General features: G+C 39.3%; 1 protein-coding gene across 7 annotated transcripts in view; it reads left to right on the top strand.

Annotated features, from left to right (window-relative positions):
* The window catches only part of EMB1967 (Forkhead-associated (FHA) domain-containing protein), a 103123-nt gene extending 87117 nt beyond the window's left edge, over nt 1–16006 (top strand). The window contains exons 8-12 of one of the 7 annotated variants that reach the window (XM_087694923.1): nt 12974–13060; nt 13292–13420; nt 14824–14943; nt 15177–15262; nt 15351–16006. In XM_087694923.1, coding sequence (XP_087551049.1) covers nt 12974–13060; nt 13292–13420; nt 14824–14913 — 306 coding nt within the window. In that variant the 3' untranslated portion in view covers nt 14914–14943; nt 15177–15262; nt 15351–16006. Of the gene's footprint in view, nt 1–12635; nt 12948–12973; nt 13061–13291; nt 13421–14823; nt 14944–15176; nt 15263–15350 lie in introns of those variants that run through there. The other 6 variants (XM_087694936.1, XM_087694922.1, XM_087694927.1 and 3 more) reach the window with 6 other exon arrangements.
* The last annotated feature ends 274 nt before the right edge of the window (nt 16007–16280 follow it).

Here is a 16280-nt window from a genome sequence, read left to right as displayed (position 1 = left end):
TCTTATACACGCGTCAGGGCATGAGCGAACATTCTCCTTTTGCTTTGGGAATCAATATGGGAGCTTTAGAGTACTAAGATAAGGGACCAGTATAGTGGCACGCAACTTTTCCCCCTTCAATCTCAGCCATTAAGTGAGTTTGCAGAAAATTTAATCTTTGAGGCCCTTTGCTTCCTTTAGGTGATACTCCAAATTTTTTTTGAGTTGCTATATGCCACTCTTAGGGAAGATTCGAAGCTCTAGAATCCATTCTAGTTCATTAAAAACTGCCCACAGAAGCAATATAGATCTACAACAATAAAGAGGCACAATGTGTCAAGATTGTGGGAGAGAAGGAAGGAGTCTCACTCGTAGCTTTCTTGCTTGCACAATGGGGGAATACACACACAGGTGGAGGCTGAAAATAGTTTTCCTTTTCTTAGTTGTGTAAGCCAAAAGAACTCAAGTACAGAGAAATAGAAGAACCCTATATATGGGTCTCAAACCAAACTCAACTAACTAAGGTGGCATACTAACTGAGCCATGAACTAGAGTAGATAAGGATAGTTGTCATCTAGCTATTATTCATGGGCGGTGTACCAACTGCATCTGCAGCTAACAAGTCGGTGACATAAATGCACAACGGTCACCCTGGCATATCACGAGTGGAGCTCGATATCTCAATACTCCCCCTCGAGCTCAATCCCAATTCCTGCATACCAAGCAGGTCTCTGAACTTGCGCAGCTTCTCTGCACCCAATGCCTCCGTGAATATGTCAGTTACCTGATCCTCTGTGCTGACATAAACTAGATCAATAAGACCTAGTAAAACCCTCTCCTGCACATAGTGATAATGCACCTCAATGTGCTTTGTTCTGGCATGATAGACTGGGTTATTTGCCAAGTGTATACTGCTCATGTTGTCACAATAAATGACAACTCGCCCATCTGTAGGCTGATGCATATCATAAAGTATCTTATACAACCAAGCTACCTCATATGCAGCCATTGCTGCATCCCTGTACTCAGCCTCTGTGCTCGACAAGGCAATTGTAGGCTGTTTCTTGCTACTCCAAGTGACTGCAGTACTCCCAAAAGAGAACACATATCCATTGGTAGATCGTCTATGAGAAATACTACCAGCCCAATCAGCATCAGTGTATCCATGCAACTGTATCTGAACTCAAGTCTCATAAAATAGTCCATACTGCAATGTGGACTTCACATACCTGAGTATGCGTCTAGCCACATCCAAATGCGGTTTCCTTGGAGCCTGCATAAACTGACTTACTAATCCAATAGCATAGCTCAAATCCGGCCTGGTAATAGTCATATAAATCAAGCTTCCTACTATGCGTCTGTACATAGTAGGATCTTCAAGAAGCTCACCTGTATCTGCGCTCAGCTTCACATTGTGCTCCAAAGGAATTGAAATAGGCTTACAGCCTGTCATCCCATATTTGGAGAGCATGTCCAATGCATACTGCCTCTGCAAGAGCCATATCCCACTTTAGTGATCTAATCACCTCAATGTCCAAGAAATAACGCAGCTCTCCCAAATCCTTCATCTCAAACTTTTGCTTCAATAGCATTTTCACATGAAGGATATCTTCATCACTATCACCTGTCATAATCAAATCATCAACATAAATGACAAGTAGCATAATACATTTCTCTGTTTTTCTCACATAAAGTAAGAAATCTGCGCCTTCGAAATTTGAAAGCCAATAGTGACAAGATACCGTCCTATCTTGTCAGACCATGCTCTAGGTGCTTGCTTCAGCCATACAAGGCTATCTTCAACTTGCAAACAAACTCAGAATCAACAATATGCACATAACCTGGTGGCTGCTCTATATAGACCTCTTCTTGCAAATGACCATGCAAGAAGGCATTCTTTACATCCATCTGATGTAAAGACCATCCCTTTGATGCAGCCATAGCAATGACTACTCTTATGGTTGCCATCCTTGCAACCGAATTGAATGTTTCTTCATAATCAATGCCATATGTTTATGCATACCCTTTGACTACTAATCTTGCCTTGTATCTATTCACAAAATCATCTGCATTGTGTTTCACCTTATAAACCCACTTACAATCAATTGCATTCTTATCTTTAGGCAAGGGTACGAATTTCCATGTAGCATTTGTTTTCAAGGCATCTATTTTTTCATCCATGGCTTTCTTCCATTTTTTTTTCCCCATGGCTTGCTCTAAAGAAGTGTGTTCTGGTTCATGTATCACTTTGACCATATAGGCATAGTGAATGGTTGTAAATCCATCATATTTCAGCCTATCCACAGGATATCTAGCTTTGGTAGAGCTGCGGAAAGTAGGTTCACTCCCAGATGCTCTCAAAACATCCATGGTCTTCCTTACTCCAGGTGTAAAAATAGAACGAATACCCAACTCATCATCAATGCTTTGTTCTGAGCCACTGGATTCACCATCCACATAAGAGTGATCTGCATTCACATCAAACATGGACTGATCTACCTTTTTTTTTTCTTTTCGTGAAACTTGTATACCATTATCTGCATTGTTTTGAGAAGATTCTCTTGATCTCAATCTACCTGTCCATGGCGAAGAATAGGAACCACTGCTAGAGAACACTCTAGATCTACTAATATCTTGTGACTGTTGCTGTGAATTCTGTGCAATATTACCATTTTTTGCATCTACATTATCCATCACATTTACTGGTTTATACCAGCTACTCATCTCATAAAAAACATCTCTGCTCACTGTAAACTTACGAGTAGAAGGGTTATAGCATCTATACTCTTTCTGCTGCAGAGAGTAACCAATAAAGATGCATTTCTCAGCTTTGGATCCAACTTGGATCTCAATTCATCTGGCATATGAACATAGGCAATGCAACAAAAAAATTTCAAATGAGAAATATCTGGTTTCCTACCAATATACCTCTCCTCTGGAGTCATTCCATGTATTGCTGCAGTGGGAGTCGTGTTCATTATGTAGACTACTGTAGCAACTACTTCAGCCCAGTAAAAATTTGGCAAGTCTTTTTCGTTGAGCATGGCACGAGATACCTCTCCAATATGCCTATTTTTCCTTTCTGCAATTTCATTTTGTTGTGGGGTATGACTACATGAATATTGCTGCTTTATGCCATGCTCCTGCAGAAACCTTACAAACTCATTTGAGAGGTACTCTCCTCCTCCATCTGACCTTAGGTATTTTATTTGCAGGTCTGTTTTTTTTTCAACCATAGCTTTAAGAGTTTTGAAATGCCCAAACACTTCACTTTTCTTTTTCATAAAATACACCCAAACTTTTCTGCTATAGTCATCAATAAAATTGACAAAATAATAACAGCCTTCAATAGATGCAGTTTTAGTAGTCCACACATCAAAGTTGATTAATTCCAATGGCTTCTTACTCTCTTGAATATGTTTAGGAAATGGTTTCCTTGCCTGTTTTTCAAATTGACAGGCTTCACATATCTTTCTTTTTTCTGTAACCTTGAATTTAGGCAATCCTGCAACAATATTTTGGGCTTGCATTGATTTAAGCCGTTGTACATTAACATAACCAATGCGTTTATGCCAGATATCAATATCTGCAACTATACCGGTTCCATGTGCAAACATTGCTGCACTCAATTCAGGCATGTCTGCTTCCAACGTAAACATTGTGCCTTTCTTATTTTCTTTTGCTATCAAGCGACCTTTATTTTTCATATCCTCAACAAAGCATCCATTAGAATTAAATCTGACCTGCAAGCCGTGCTCAACCATTTGACCAACAGAAACCAGGTTCTTGGTGATATTCGGGACATGAAATTACATCCGACAAGTATTTCTTTTTCCCATCCTGCATAGACAAATGAATTTTTTCAATATGCACAATAGGATGTGCAATATCATCACCAATCTCCACAAATCCTGGTTTTTTCATTTTCCTTGCATCCTGCATCCATTCTGCATGACCTGTCATGTGGTTTGATGTACCTGAGTCAACATACCACACATCGTTGCTTTCTTTTGCACTTGTCACAGACTTGGTCATGTGCTGCACCATAAACAAATGCTCATTTCTGTCATCACCCTGTCTACTAGAAGATGCATAATTTTCTTGTTGCAATTTTCCATTCATGATGTCATTCTGCTTTTTATAGCAGTCTTTAGCTGTATGACTCATTTTACCACAGTAGTAGCATTCAAAATTGCTGTTTGCATTTTGGCCTCTTTGCCATCCACCACGACCTCTTTGGCTCCCCCTGCCTCTAGAGTTACCACGTCCTCCTCCATAGGACTGGTTTTCTTGAGTTTGCTGCGTATTCTGATTTCTACCACGGCCTCCAGATCGGCCTCCTCTACCTTTGCCTCTAGCTCTTCCAACATTTGAGTAGAAGACAGCTTCTTTTGAAGTTTCTCCTGAAGAAGATGCACCATCATTTCTTTGCTCCTCAGAAATTAGAAGAGCAATCAATTCCTCAAAATCTAGAAATCTTCCACGGACGGAAATGGATGTTCGGAACTGTGCATAATTCTTTCCTAGACCATTCAAGGTCACAGAAACTAAATCATCATCTTCCACTGGCGACCCAATGGAAGTAAGTGTATTTGCAATCTTCTTCACCTTCATGAGATAGTCATTGATGCTCATACTGTCTCTTTGCACATTGTGCAACTCTTGCTTGAGCTGCATTTTTCTGGCTTGTGTATTTGTGCTATACATTTTTGACAAAGTATCCCATGTCTCCTTTGGCGTACTTGCATCCTGAATATGCACAATCATAGAGTTTGAAATATTGATAGACAGCCAGTACATAACTTTTCTGGCTCTCTCATGCCATCCTTTAAATGCCTGCATTTGTTGTTGATTGGGAATATCAAGAAGAACTGGTTCTTCTTCGTTTCCTGCAACGAATTTCCAATATCATTTTCCCATAAGGAAATTCGTCATTCTAAACTTCCATGCTTGGAAGTTGTTCTTGTCAAGCTTTTCAGTGACAATTTGTGAAAGAGAATCAGACGCCATTACAGAATACTCCAAAAACTTCTGTCACTGCAAAAAACATAGCTTCAGCCTCACAAGGACAAATCTGCAAAACTGACGAAAGTGGTATTTGACCACACAGTCACTTCCTAGTGACGATTTTGCATCAACAGGCAACAAGGATGATTCTGTAACTCCCAATGTCTTTGCACATAGGCATACGATGCAATTTCTATAGTAACTTTTCATCGACCTGTAGAAGAGTGGTCGCACAGCAAAAAACAGGGCATTTTTCTGAGTGCGTGCGGAAAACTTCCGTCTCCAAAACAGGCCTTGAAATTTCCTTAAATCAAATAAATAGGGTAACTGAGGGCTAAAGCCCCGAACCGCAGCATATACTGTCCTCTTGCTACACCGCGAAGAGTCTCTTAATCTGAGACAATGCACTCTTGCACTTTTTGGCTGTGCTAGCTGCAGAGACTTGCTCCCAAACTCGAAAAATGAAAGCAACACTGGTCCTTTTACCAAAACGCCGCGAACTTGGTTTTTTTTTCTTGAGCTCCTTACCACGAACCAGGCTATGATACCATGTCAAGATTGTGGGAGAGAAGGAAGGAGTCTCACTTGTAGCTTTCTTGCTTACACAATGGCTGAACACACACACCGGTGGAGGCTGAAAACAGTTTTCCACTTCTTAGTTGTGTAAGCCAAAAAAACTCAAGTACAGAGAAATAGAAGAACCCTATATATGGGTCTCAAGCCAAACTCAACTAACTAAGGTGGCATACTAACTGAGCCACGAACTAGAGTAGATAAGGATAGCTGTCATCTAGCTATTATTCATGGGCGGTGTACCAATTGCATCTGCAGCTAACAAGTCGGTGACATAAATGCACAACGGTCACCTTGGCATATCACGAGTGGAGCTCGATATCTCAACACAATGTTTGTTGAAATTCAGGTTGTAGCTTGACATAGTTAAGGGGGCCTTCAAATTACTAGCCCCCTTACCCTACTAGTGTTTTTCTCTTTCTTCTCCATTTGGAGCTCTCTCTCATCTATAGTTGAGACCAATGCATTTCTTCTTAAGTTCTTAGGCATTTCTTATGATAAACTAGTCAAAATTTCACTTTTTTTTTGTAATAAAAGTATCCAAAAAATGTTCCAATTCTTCGATTTTAAGAGGATTACACGACTGAGCCTAGGAGAATGCATTGAATGGGATTGGAGCATTTATTGAGAATAGTCATATCCAACAATCTATTGAAAAGTTACATGTGTGAAATTGAGAATAAACATAACAAAAGTTGCCTTCCTTTTTCCATGAAGAGAAATTTTATTTACTACACATCAATGATAATCACCACCAAGGTAAAAGTATACACAAGATTTCTCTAGATACAAAAAGGAAAAACATATGGAGGAATGCTATACCTTGGATTTTTGCTTAGGGGAAATTATAAAAAATAGATACAAAGATAATAGAACAAGTAGCTTGGCAGTATGTAATGCCAAGCCATGAACCAAACCCCTAATGAAAGAAGGTGCCGGTCTCTTAAGTAGAAGGGCTTGTTGACTCTTGCTTATGCAATCCAAGTTATGGTTCGCCATGTAGTATCTCCATTTTCTCTTTAGAGTATGAATGATCTCTATACATATAGGGGTGAGTCTCTCTAAAGCAGTCCGTGGCTTGTCTGCATCGATGCATTATATGTGAGAGGGATAAAGAAGACTTTGTTGTCCAGTTCTTCTTTAGTAAATTGTGGAATGCAGGTCACTTTTGACGATGACAAATACATGGTCAGGGATAAGGAATTCTTAACTTCGGTGGTCATTGGCACATTATATCATAATACTAAGCAAAGCAATAAAATTTCATGTCCTCATGACAATAACTCTTCTCCTTTTCCTTCTATTACATTTGCACAAGCATTACTTGATGCTCAAGCAAGAAGGAGCACTTCCACTCCTCGAATGATGGACAACTCTTGCTTATAGTGGATCTCGGATGTATTCAGTGTATATCTAGGGTATTGTGCTAACAATATATTGGCCATGAGGTCACTATTTAGTGTACCAGTTATTGCGGTTAGTATGCAAATAGGTATGGTTTTCAATGTAGCTTTGAAACTATATACATTTGCATCACTATGCATTAGGATGCATCACTCTCTGATCATCAAAGATTGATTATCGGTTGCTGATTTTTAGTGATGATCAGCAATTTTCAGTGGTATTTAGCTAGTTCTGTGGATAGCAACATGTTTTATGAATACCATTGATAATTCAATTATGGGTTGTGCTTAGTTTTTTCTTTGCTATGGTTGTTTGACGATAATAGTTAAGATATGCTAACAGGAAATGCATGCTATGGGTTTTTGGCAATAGTATTGGATTCTTTATGAGGCTTATGTTTTATGTATACTGGCTGTAAATTTTTTGCAAGTTTTTGACATTAGTATGACTAAGCAATACTTTCTGATGTTGTTTTTACTATGATGTCTTTAGGAAATTCTAGTGCAGTTTGTTTTGCTTTGGTACATTGCAGTGCAATCGAGGATGATTGCAAGGATTTTAAGGGAATGGTTTGTCACGAGGATGCAAAATTTTATTACTTTGCTCAGCATTTGATTAGAAGTTAATTAATGTGCTAATGTGACTTGCAGATATGAGGTGCCAGTTAATTATTTCCAAGTCTAGGACCCAAGATCCCAAGATATAAGTAGATGCCAATGCTAAAAGTTGTGATAAGTTATGTCTGATAGGTGCTGGGTGGTACCCAATGTCACTTTTGGACCTAGATCGATTTACTGGCTATTAATGTCATTGGTGATATTAGAGACTAGGCATTAATTAATTAATGTCAATCTAGAAGTCAATATTTGCTCAGGAACACTTAGAAGACAAATTGGCTCAACCAATTTAATTATTGTATTAAATCAAATTTTAAAATGAGTATTCTGATTATTGATTTAATAAGTTGGATAATGGGATTAGAAGGCTACAACTTGGAAAACTTGCCTATGCAAGTGGAAAAGATAGATTTTTAGGTTATAGAGAGAGAGATAGATATATTAACGTCTACATAAGGCCAATGTGGCCTATGAGACAAAATCCAGATTACATCCATGCCTAATGTTATCTCATCAGTAATGTAAAGATAACATTACAAGTAAGTGGGTGGCCTATGAAATAATACTGAAAATAACTATACGATGGAGCTATACTAGGGTTGAACCATGTGTAGTGTTGTTTCATCGATAGAAAAGAAAAGGAAAAGAAAGGAAAGGAGAACCAGATCAAATTTAGCCATGTTCAAATGTGTGGTGGAGACTATGGGCTGTAGCTGGTCTCAAGATCTGCACATGATCTCATCTATGATGTGGTCCCTAGCTGCTTCACTGATATGCCTGGTGGTGAGTCTGCGGTGTCTCGTGATAATGGCTCTAATCCGAGTGTGGTGTGGCCTCCTCGGACGTGGTCCTGGTAGACGGAGGTGTCATGCTCGATGAAGGGAAATGGCTCTATTTAATGTGACTCCACGGTGTGGCCTGTAAGGTGTTTGGCGGGGTGGTTCTATCTCTGTAAGACTGGTAGTGTCAATAGGGTCGGCTTTGTAGAAGAAGTCTAAAACTGCTCTCTGTGTGTGTCCCTCTGGGTGAGCTGGCCTCTTGTTTCACAGTAGTGCAATTCGGCGCCTCTCGAACTCCAGGAGGAAGAGATCTAGAGAGAGAGAGAGAGAGAGAGAGAGAGAGAGAGAGAGAGAGAGAGAGAGAGAGGTTGTTTCAGTGTGGTGCAAGCTGAGAGAGACAGAGAGAGAGGTCGTTTCAGTGAGGTCGTTTCAGTGTGGTCATTTCCAACTAGCTAGAGATCATCTACGAAGAGCCAGTGACATGCCGTGAAGAGACTATAGTAGTAGGTGGCAATAGTTTGAGGGTTGCTTCAGCCAAATAACTCGTATTTGGTTTGCTCCATCTATGGAGACAACTTTCATGGTTGTCTAGAGAGAGCAGTAATTGATTTCTTCCATCTTCTCATGATGGAAGTTAAGACATTTTCTCTCTGACATTCTCTCTCATACTACAGTCATTTCTTAACTGCCCTAAGTAATTTTGAGCAGTTTGAGTCATTAGAGGTGGAGATATTGGAAAATATTTGTTGTAAACCCTAATTTCTCTGCCTAATTTACAGAGAAATTAGGGTTTGACAGTCATCTCGAGATGCTTGCTCAAAATTGATGGCCTAGGACTTGAATTCCAGCAACTGAAACTAAAGAATTTCAAGGAGATTGAAGAGGCCAACTAGCCAATTTTAATGTGGGCTAAATTTGTCGCACAAGGAGCAGGGTGAAGACCAATTTCCAAACCAAACCAAGGGGCAAATTTGTGTAAAGGCTTGTTAGTCGGCTTTGATAGCAAGAGACACTCGGATTAGCAGTGGGAATTAGAGAACCTTAGTTGTATTCCATCCATTTGCAATAAAAGCTAAAGAAATATTGCTATTGGTATTAGTTTTAGGGCCAACAGTTTGTCCATTGTCTAAGATTAAAGTGGTAAAGTGTGAATTTCCATTTATGTGAATTAATCGCTTGCTGTAATTAGTGTTGAATCAGATTAGTACCACCCTATGAGAGGAGAAATGTTGGTTTCAAGTACAAGGCTTTTTCTTATAATCCCTTGTACATATATTCACATACAAAAATTGATATTCAAGAGGACTTTTGCAATGGTCAACCTATGGAACTCTATCTTTTGCATGATCCTAATCAAAATGTTGCAAAGGAGTAGAAGTAAGAGAGGAAGAAGGAACAAATGTAGAAACTTGTGTATCTTACACTTCGTAGATGGAAGAGTCTAAAAGAAAGAAACAAACTTTGAATCTCTTTCTCCAACAGGGGGACCCATCCTTCATGGAGGTCTTGACAACCTTGCAATATAATCAAATTTATGTGCAACATCTAAAGAGAAAGAATCGTATATATTTTCATTGAGTAGTTGTTATCACGGTACTCTTTTTCTATCAAGCTCTTCGATCTTCTTTGCTTTGTGAGTATTGAAGCTCCTCATTTGTAATAGGATAAGGTTTTGTTTCTTCACGATAGTAAAAAGTATTTCCACCCATATTGGAACCTTGCGGGGTAGGTTGTGGAATCCATTCTTGCCCAGTTCTTGGCATAGTTGCTCTAGAGACATGGTTGGTGTGGAAGTATTCAATGCCATCTTCCCTTTGTTCTTGTTTTTTAAGATGGACTTTCCAATCAAGGGCCTAGGTTTCTTTAATGAGTAAGTAGCGTTGATACCATGTAAAGAAATGCTTGACTACAAAATACAAACACAATCATATAAGAAATACACAAACTAATAAAGAAACATAGTTAGGGTTATGGTAAAACAGAGTCAATGAACACACAGGATGAAAGAAATTTGAATAATGAATAAATGCAGTGCTCAATGCAGCAAACGTACTACACAAGATGAAATAATAAACCCCAAACTCCCATATCTTTAGGACCAGGTAGAGAGTACTAGCAGAAGAGTGTTTTGTACTCTAACAAATCTTGAAACACAACAACAGCCTCCAAGAATGTCTAGCAGCAGCAAATGTAGCCCTGATGATGGTTATATCAGTGTCAAACAGGCAGTTAACAGCAAAAGGCAGCAAATGCAAGTTGTTTGATGATGTGACAGACTGGCGACAGCAGATCAGGCAAAAACGATGGCAGCAAAAGGTCCTCCAGCAGTAAATGTAGTCTTGGCAGTAGTAGACATCTTTGCTAGCTGATTAGTAGTAGTAGACAAGCTGAAAATGGTCATGAACAGCAGCAAGGGGCTGGACAGCAGGTGCTTGATGCTAGAGAGTAGTGGGAGCAGCTCAAACTAAGAAATGCTTTGTGAACAAGGTGTGGATAGCAGAGAGATGGCACTTGCAAACTGCAAAAATGAGACCATGGTTGAGTGGTGGGCAGCTTGTTTGTTTATAGATGGATGGGTCCTCCCAAATTAGGGTTTGCCTTATGGGACACATAAATTCTCTAGGAACACATTTCTTTTTAATCAAAGTTTTGTAAATAAATAAATTAAGCTTGTTTTGGGATTGTTTAATATAGCTAATTAGCATATAATGTATTTTAAGCTCAACAAGGGTTGGAAGAGAGAGAAATGAAATGATATATTAACGTCTACAAAAAACCAAAATGACCTATGAGACCATGAGTTACAATCATGTGTATGATGGTACAACTATCTGGGCAAAATATGTACCACAAAGCAAAATAAGAAAGAAAACTAACTATGGCTATGTGTAAAACATAGAGCTCTGTCTAGTAACAATGGGCTCCAAATGGTACAATCTCATGTGGGTATGGAGGGCCTAGCTCTAGCCCGAGCAATAATCCCTTGTATTTGCCTATGAAGGTGTCGTTGGTGTCTGTGTCGAGGCCTAGGACGTGTGGATCGCCTAAGCTGAATGGCTCGATAGATAGAGAGAGAGAGAGAGAGAGAGAGAGAGAGAGAGAGAGAGAGTCTGAGTGAGGGAGTGTGTGTGTGTGTGAGTGAAAAATCAGATCTGAAAATCCACCATTATATTGATGAGCAAATGGTACAGTTGGATTGCTCTTGGTATATAGGCTCCATGTATGTAGTCGAATGCTCAAAATAGTCTTCATTCTGCTGATGCCCATGATGCCAAAAATGATGGCACCATGAATAATGTACCCCTCGCTGCTCATGCCTTCATCCATCCCAATTCTTCATTTCTTTGTTATGTGCCCTTTCATATCTTATGTATTTCATTTCATTTATTTAACTATGGCTGTCCCATGCTCCTCATTTCCCAAGGTCATTTTGACAAACACAAAGCGCAAAATGTGAAATGCCTTGTGGTCTTTGACATGTGGCTGACATCCTGGCTGCTCACAATCTCAGGTAGCACTCTGCCGTGACTTTTACTTTTAAATTTGCACCAAAATATGTCTTTTATGTGCTTGAGAATGTGGTATCTCCACCAACTTTTCTGCATGTCTTTAGCTTTAAAACTATTGTGTGTGCCACAGAATTCTCCCAAAAAGCCTGCCAAAACTTAAAAAATAATGGCCTTAAATCTGGCTCTCAAAAATCTTCCTTGGCCTAAGGTTGTCCTCTCCTCTAAAGATTTTGTTAGATCTAGCTATGAGATACCATATTCTAGGGCTTTGATTAGAATTGCACTTCAATAGATAATTAATTGAGTGCACTTGTATTTAAGTTTGTAAAGAATCAGAGAATTACCATTAGTGGTATTTAAGCTTGTGAAATTTCTAATTGCATATCAGTAGCACAGACTTTAAGGTGGTGAAATTAAATGAGTAAACTCTGTTTGGGGTATTTTGAATTGTGTATGCTAATCTTTCCATAACATAGTGATAGGTGATTACAGTTTTTAAGGTCAAGCTTCTGTGAAAGTGGATAAGGTTGAACTTAATAATCATGCCTGCTATGCAAGATCCATGTGCATGGTTGTGCTGCTATTGTACATCTTCTCACTCAAGAGACGAACTACATTGCTGATGTGATCTAACCCTAGGCCACAAGAAGGGGGGGAATCCAAGTGTGGTTGTTTAGGCATAGTTGTGTCTACTGAGAAACATTGTTTTCAAAGGTCTGTTGCATCATCACAGGGGAGGGGATCCAAGTCTGGATGTTTATGCATAGGTGTGTCGGCCGAGAAATATTGGTTTCAAAGGTGTGTTGCATCATCACCAGAATGCTCTGAAGAGGCTGGTTATTAACACACATGATAAAGGGATGTGCGGTTTTGACTTGTAAGGCCTTTTCATTAGATTCTATGATCTGTGATTATCATATTGTTAAAACTTGTAGAAGGGCAGAATTTTAAATATACACTTCTGTAATGTTGATTACTCATTGTGCACACCTCTCTTTTTATGTGGCATGCTTCAGTAATGTCAAGTTAACTGTAACTTTGAAGTATTTAATTCTTTCACCTAGTATGTTAGCTGAGGTGACAATAGTCAATAATGTCCACGCAGGTTCTATTAGGGAGAATGACACAGGATAATTTTGTGGATGTTGATCTGGGAAGGGAAGGACGAGCAATTAAAGTCTCTCGTAAACAGGTTTTTAATTTGTTACTAGACATATATTATAGTTGCTCATCCTTCAATTTCTTGAATTGGTAAAAGAGCTCCCCTTCCCCTACCTTTTAAAAAAAATTCACCTTTCCTCTTTCTCCTTGATTTGTGGGAAATTGTGAAGGGTTTTCTTTTTTCCTAGGAAGGAGGGGAGAGGGGGAGGGCGGTGGTGTGGGGTATTCACATCTGACCCATTTCTTTGGAAGCTTTTCTTAGGCAACTGTCAAGCTTAAAGAAGATGGAGTTTTTTATCTAAAGAACATTGGTAGACGAGCCCTTTCCGTAAACAACATCTCCATTCCAAATGGGAAACATGCCAGCCTTGGTTCCAACTGTCTGATTGAGGTCATAAGCAATTGAAGTTCTTGTTTTGAGATCTTTTATTGATAGCATCTTTTACAAGTGTTTGTGATAACATGCACATTAACTGCAAAACAAGAGGCTGTTGTATGGATAAACTAGGTTGTTCAAAGTTCATACTTTTTGCTATCTCTTCTCTATCATATTTGCAAAGCAAAGAAAATATGATTTTTTGAAAACATTAAAGACAATGATTGTATAGCACACATGTGGACTTTGTATATGTGTGCATGTGCATGTGCACACGTGCATGTGATCATATGTGTGGGTGCGTGCGTGTGCTTAGTGCAAAAGCTTTGCTTTTGCTTTGATATCTTTATAGTGTTCCAATGGGGATGAGGCATATCCCACCAGAATTGATCAACATCAGCCTTCACCTACTAGAGCCTTCTCTCACAGCCTTTTAGGCTTGTATTTTACTAGGGCGATAACCAAGAAGACTTGATCTCCCCATTCAATGGACACCCATATAAACCAAGGATATGTGAAGCTTGATGCAAGCTTCCACAGTTCCCTTTGAATGAAATATGTAGTCTTACTCCCTTCCGAGGAATTGTCCAACCTCTCATACCCCCTACTTTTCATTTTATAAATGGTAGTGAGTATTTCCTAGACCATGGTTCTCAAGAGTTTTGATTGCTCAAGATTATCTTAAAGCCTCACCTCATGAACTAGGGCCATAGCCTTTTAGTGGTCATTTGGGGGCTTTGGCCTAGGAGAATTTTATCTAAAATATTATCTTGGCTATAAAACAATCCAAATGAATTGTATGAGTCTATGGCCCTACTTTTTCAAGTGAGGCTTTAACATCATCATGGACAATCAAGACTCTTGAGATGCAAGGTTTGGGCTTTACTTACTATCATCGCAAAGTGGAAAGGTATTTTTGGGAGGGGGTAAGGGGTTCAAGAGTTCCTTGGAGGGAAGAAAGGCTACATATTCATATAGAAGGGAGTGTGGGAACATGCATCAAGGGTCAAAGACTAGTCATTAGTCTTTATAGGTGTGAATTGAATGGTAACACGAAGTCTTCTTGGTCATTATCCTAGTGGATTGCAAGTTTGAAGAGGTTGAGAGGGAAGGGGTCAGATCGGCAAAGGCTTTTGTGAGTATTGCTAGTGGGATCAGCCTTGTCCTTGTTGGAACACTAAAAAGATTTCATAGCAAGCTTTTGCACTAAACTTATGTATGCATATTTATGTATTGTGTGCATGTGTGCATATAGGATCATTGTCTTCATGCTTCTTTTCAATATTACTTTACTTTTTCGCAAATTATATTTGAAAAGAAGCATTATTCTAGACAGTCAGTTCTGACTCTTCAGATCTGACCTTTTGAGCTCTAAACTAATGGTATGGCATGGACTGATAGCTGATTCTGTGGTGCAGGTAGCGGGATTGAGATTTATCTTTGAGATCAATAACAAGCTTGTGAGACAAAGAGTGTCACAGATGGTCTGTTCACGGCTGCATATTTGACCTCTGTTGTTTCTACAAAGAACCATCAAGGTTTGTATTAGACCTGACTTATCATGATAAAATTCACACGTGTATCCCAGTGAAAATAGCTTATTATAAATCTCTAACTTTCTTGGGTAATGAGTGGTAGGTCATGAAGATTTTTTCTATGGGGTTTTTTCTCGAAGAGGGAGGGTTGGTGTGTGAATGCTTCTGCCAATCCTTGTTTCCAATGTCCACATGCATGTTACATATGCAAACAAGATCGTTCACTTTGTGTGCAGAATCTCATCAAGGACGGATACAATTGCCCCTTCATCGGCACTACAAAGTACAATTAGTGGAGAGAGACAATCAAGCTACCATCCAGGTCTGTGATTTGAATGTGCGTCTCTCTAGAGAAACTATGGTACAAGGCAATGGATCTTGCTTACTGTAAGACTGGTGTAACATGTTAGTGCAGCTGCTCCTAGCTATGGATCATATGAAAAGGCTGTGGTAGATCATATGGAGATTATTGTGTCAAGTTCTCAGCTTTGCAGCCAGATCCTCTGCGGATTTTCTCAGTTTAATCTTCCGACTCTGGTTCAAGATTATTGATGGTGGGATGCACATTCCTGCTAGATTGGCTTGGAAAGATGACTATAGTCAATGTCAGCTTTTGCAAACAGATGGGAGCTACCGGCCAATGATATTTCTAAACTTGTAAATTTGCTGCCTGATAATTCCAAGTGAACACGATTGTTTTTCTGTTTGCTTTTGGATTTTTGCCTCCTTCAAGAGGTTTCCCTCCAGTAATACAAAGTATTACCAAAAAACTGTGTGGGTGTAGTAAAACTTTCAGGGCTCCCATTGCAATAGAAGGAACACTTAACAAAAAAGAAAAAAGCGAGTTTTCACTCTGGATCAACATAGCCCATTTCTTTCCTTCAGATCCATGAACATCCACATCCAGCATAACAATCTATCTGGGGTGAACTTTGGTGTAGTCAGTTCCATATGGTATTCTTGTCAACCTTAAGTAAACAGCAGTCTGCCTGTCAGAATAATTTTTTTTTTGTCAAAACTAGCAGAAGAGACTCAAGAGTATCATTTGATTTGAGTCTTATAACCTTTTTTCACATTCCTCAACAGGTTCAAGGTTCAAATGTCCTGCATTTTTCGACATCTGTTAGACTCTCTTGCTTAAAGTCAGGAGACTGAAACACCTCCAAACATACAGATTGCAAACTATAGGCAACCCATGATTCATTCACACGGCTTGGCACTGTCAAAATGGATTGCAGTTGTCCTAGCAGTGGGCATCTTATTGGTGCCCAATGCTCAGCTATCTAGGTGTGTAGTCAGTTGTCCAGTTGGGTGGTCTGACTTATGTACAACTCTGCCGT

Source organism: Lygodium microphyllum, chromosome 2 (assembly GCF_053477565.2).
Source record: "Lygodium microphyllum isolate KBCC chromosome 2, Lygodium_microphyllum_v1.1.10, whole genome shotgun sequence".
In the NCBI taxonomy this organism is placed as follows: Eukaryota; Viridiplantae; Streptophyta; class Polypodiopsida; order Schizaeales; family Lygodiaceae; genus Lygodium; species Lygodium microphyllum.
This window is presented reverse-complemented; position numbering and strand designations above follow the sequence as displayed.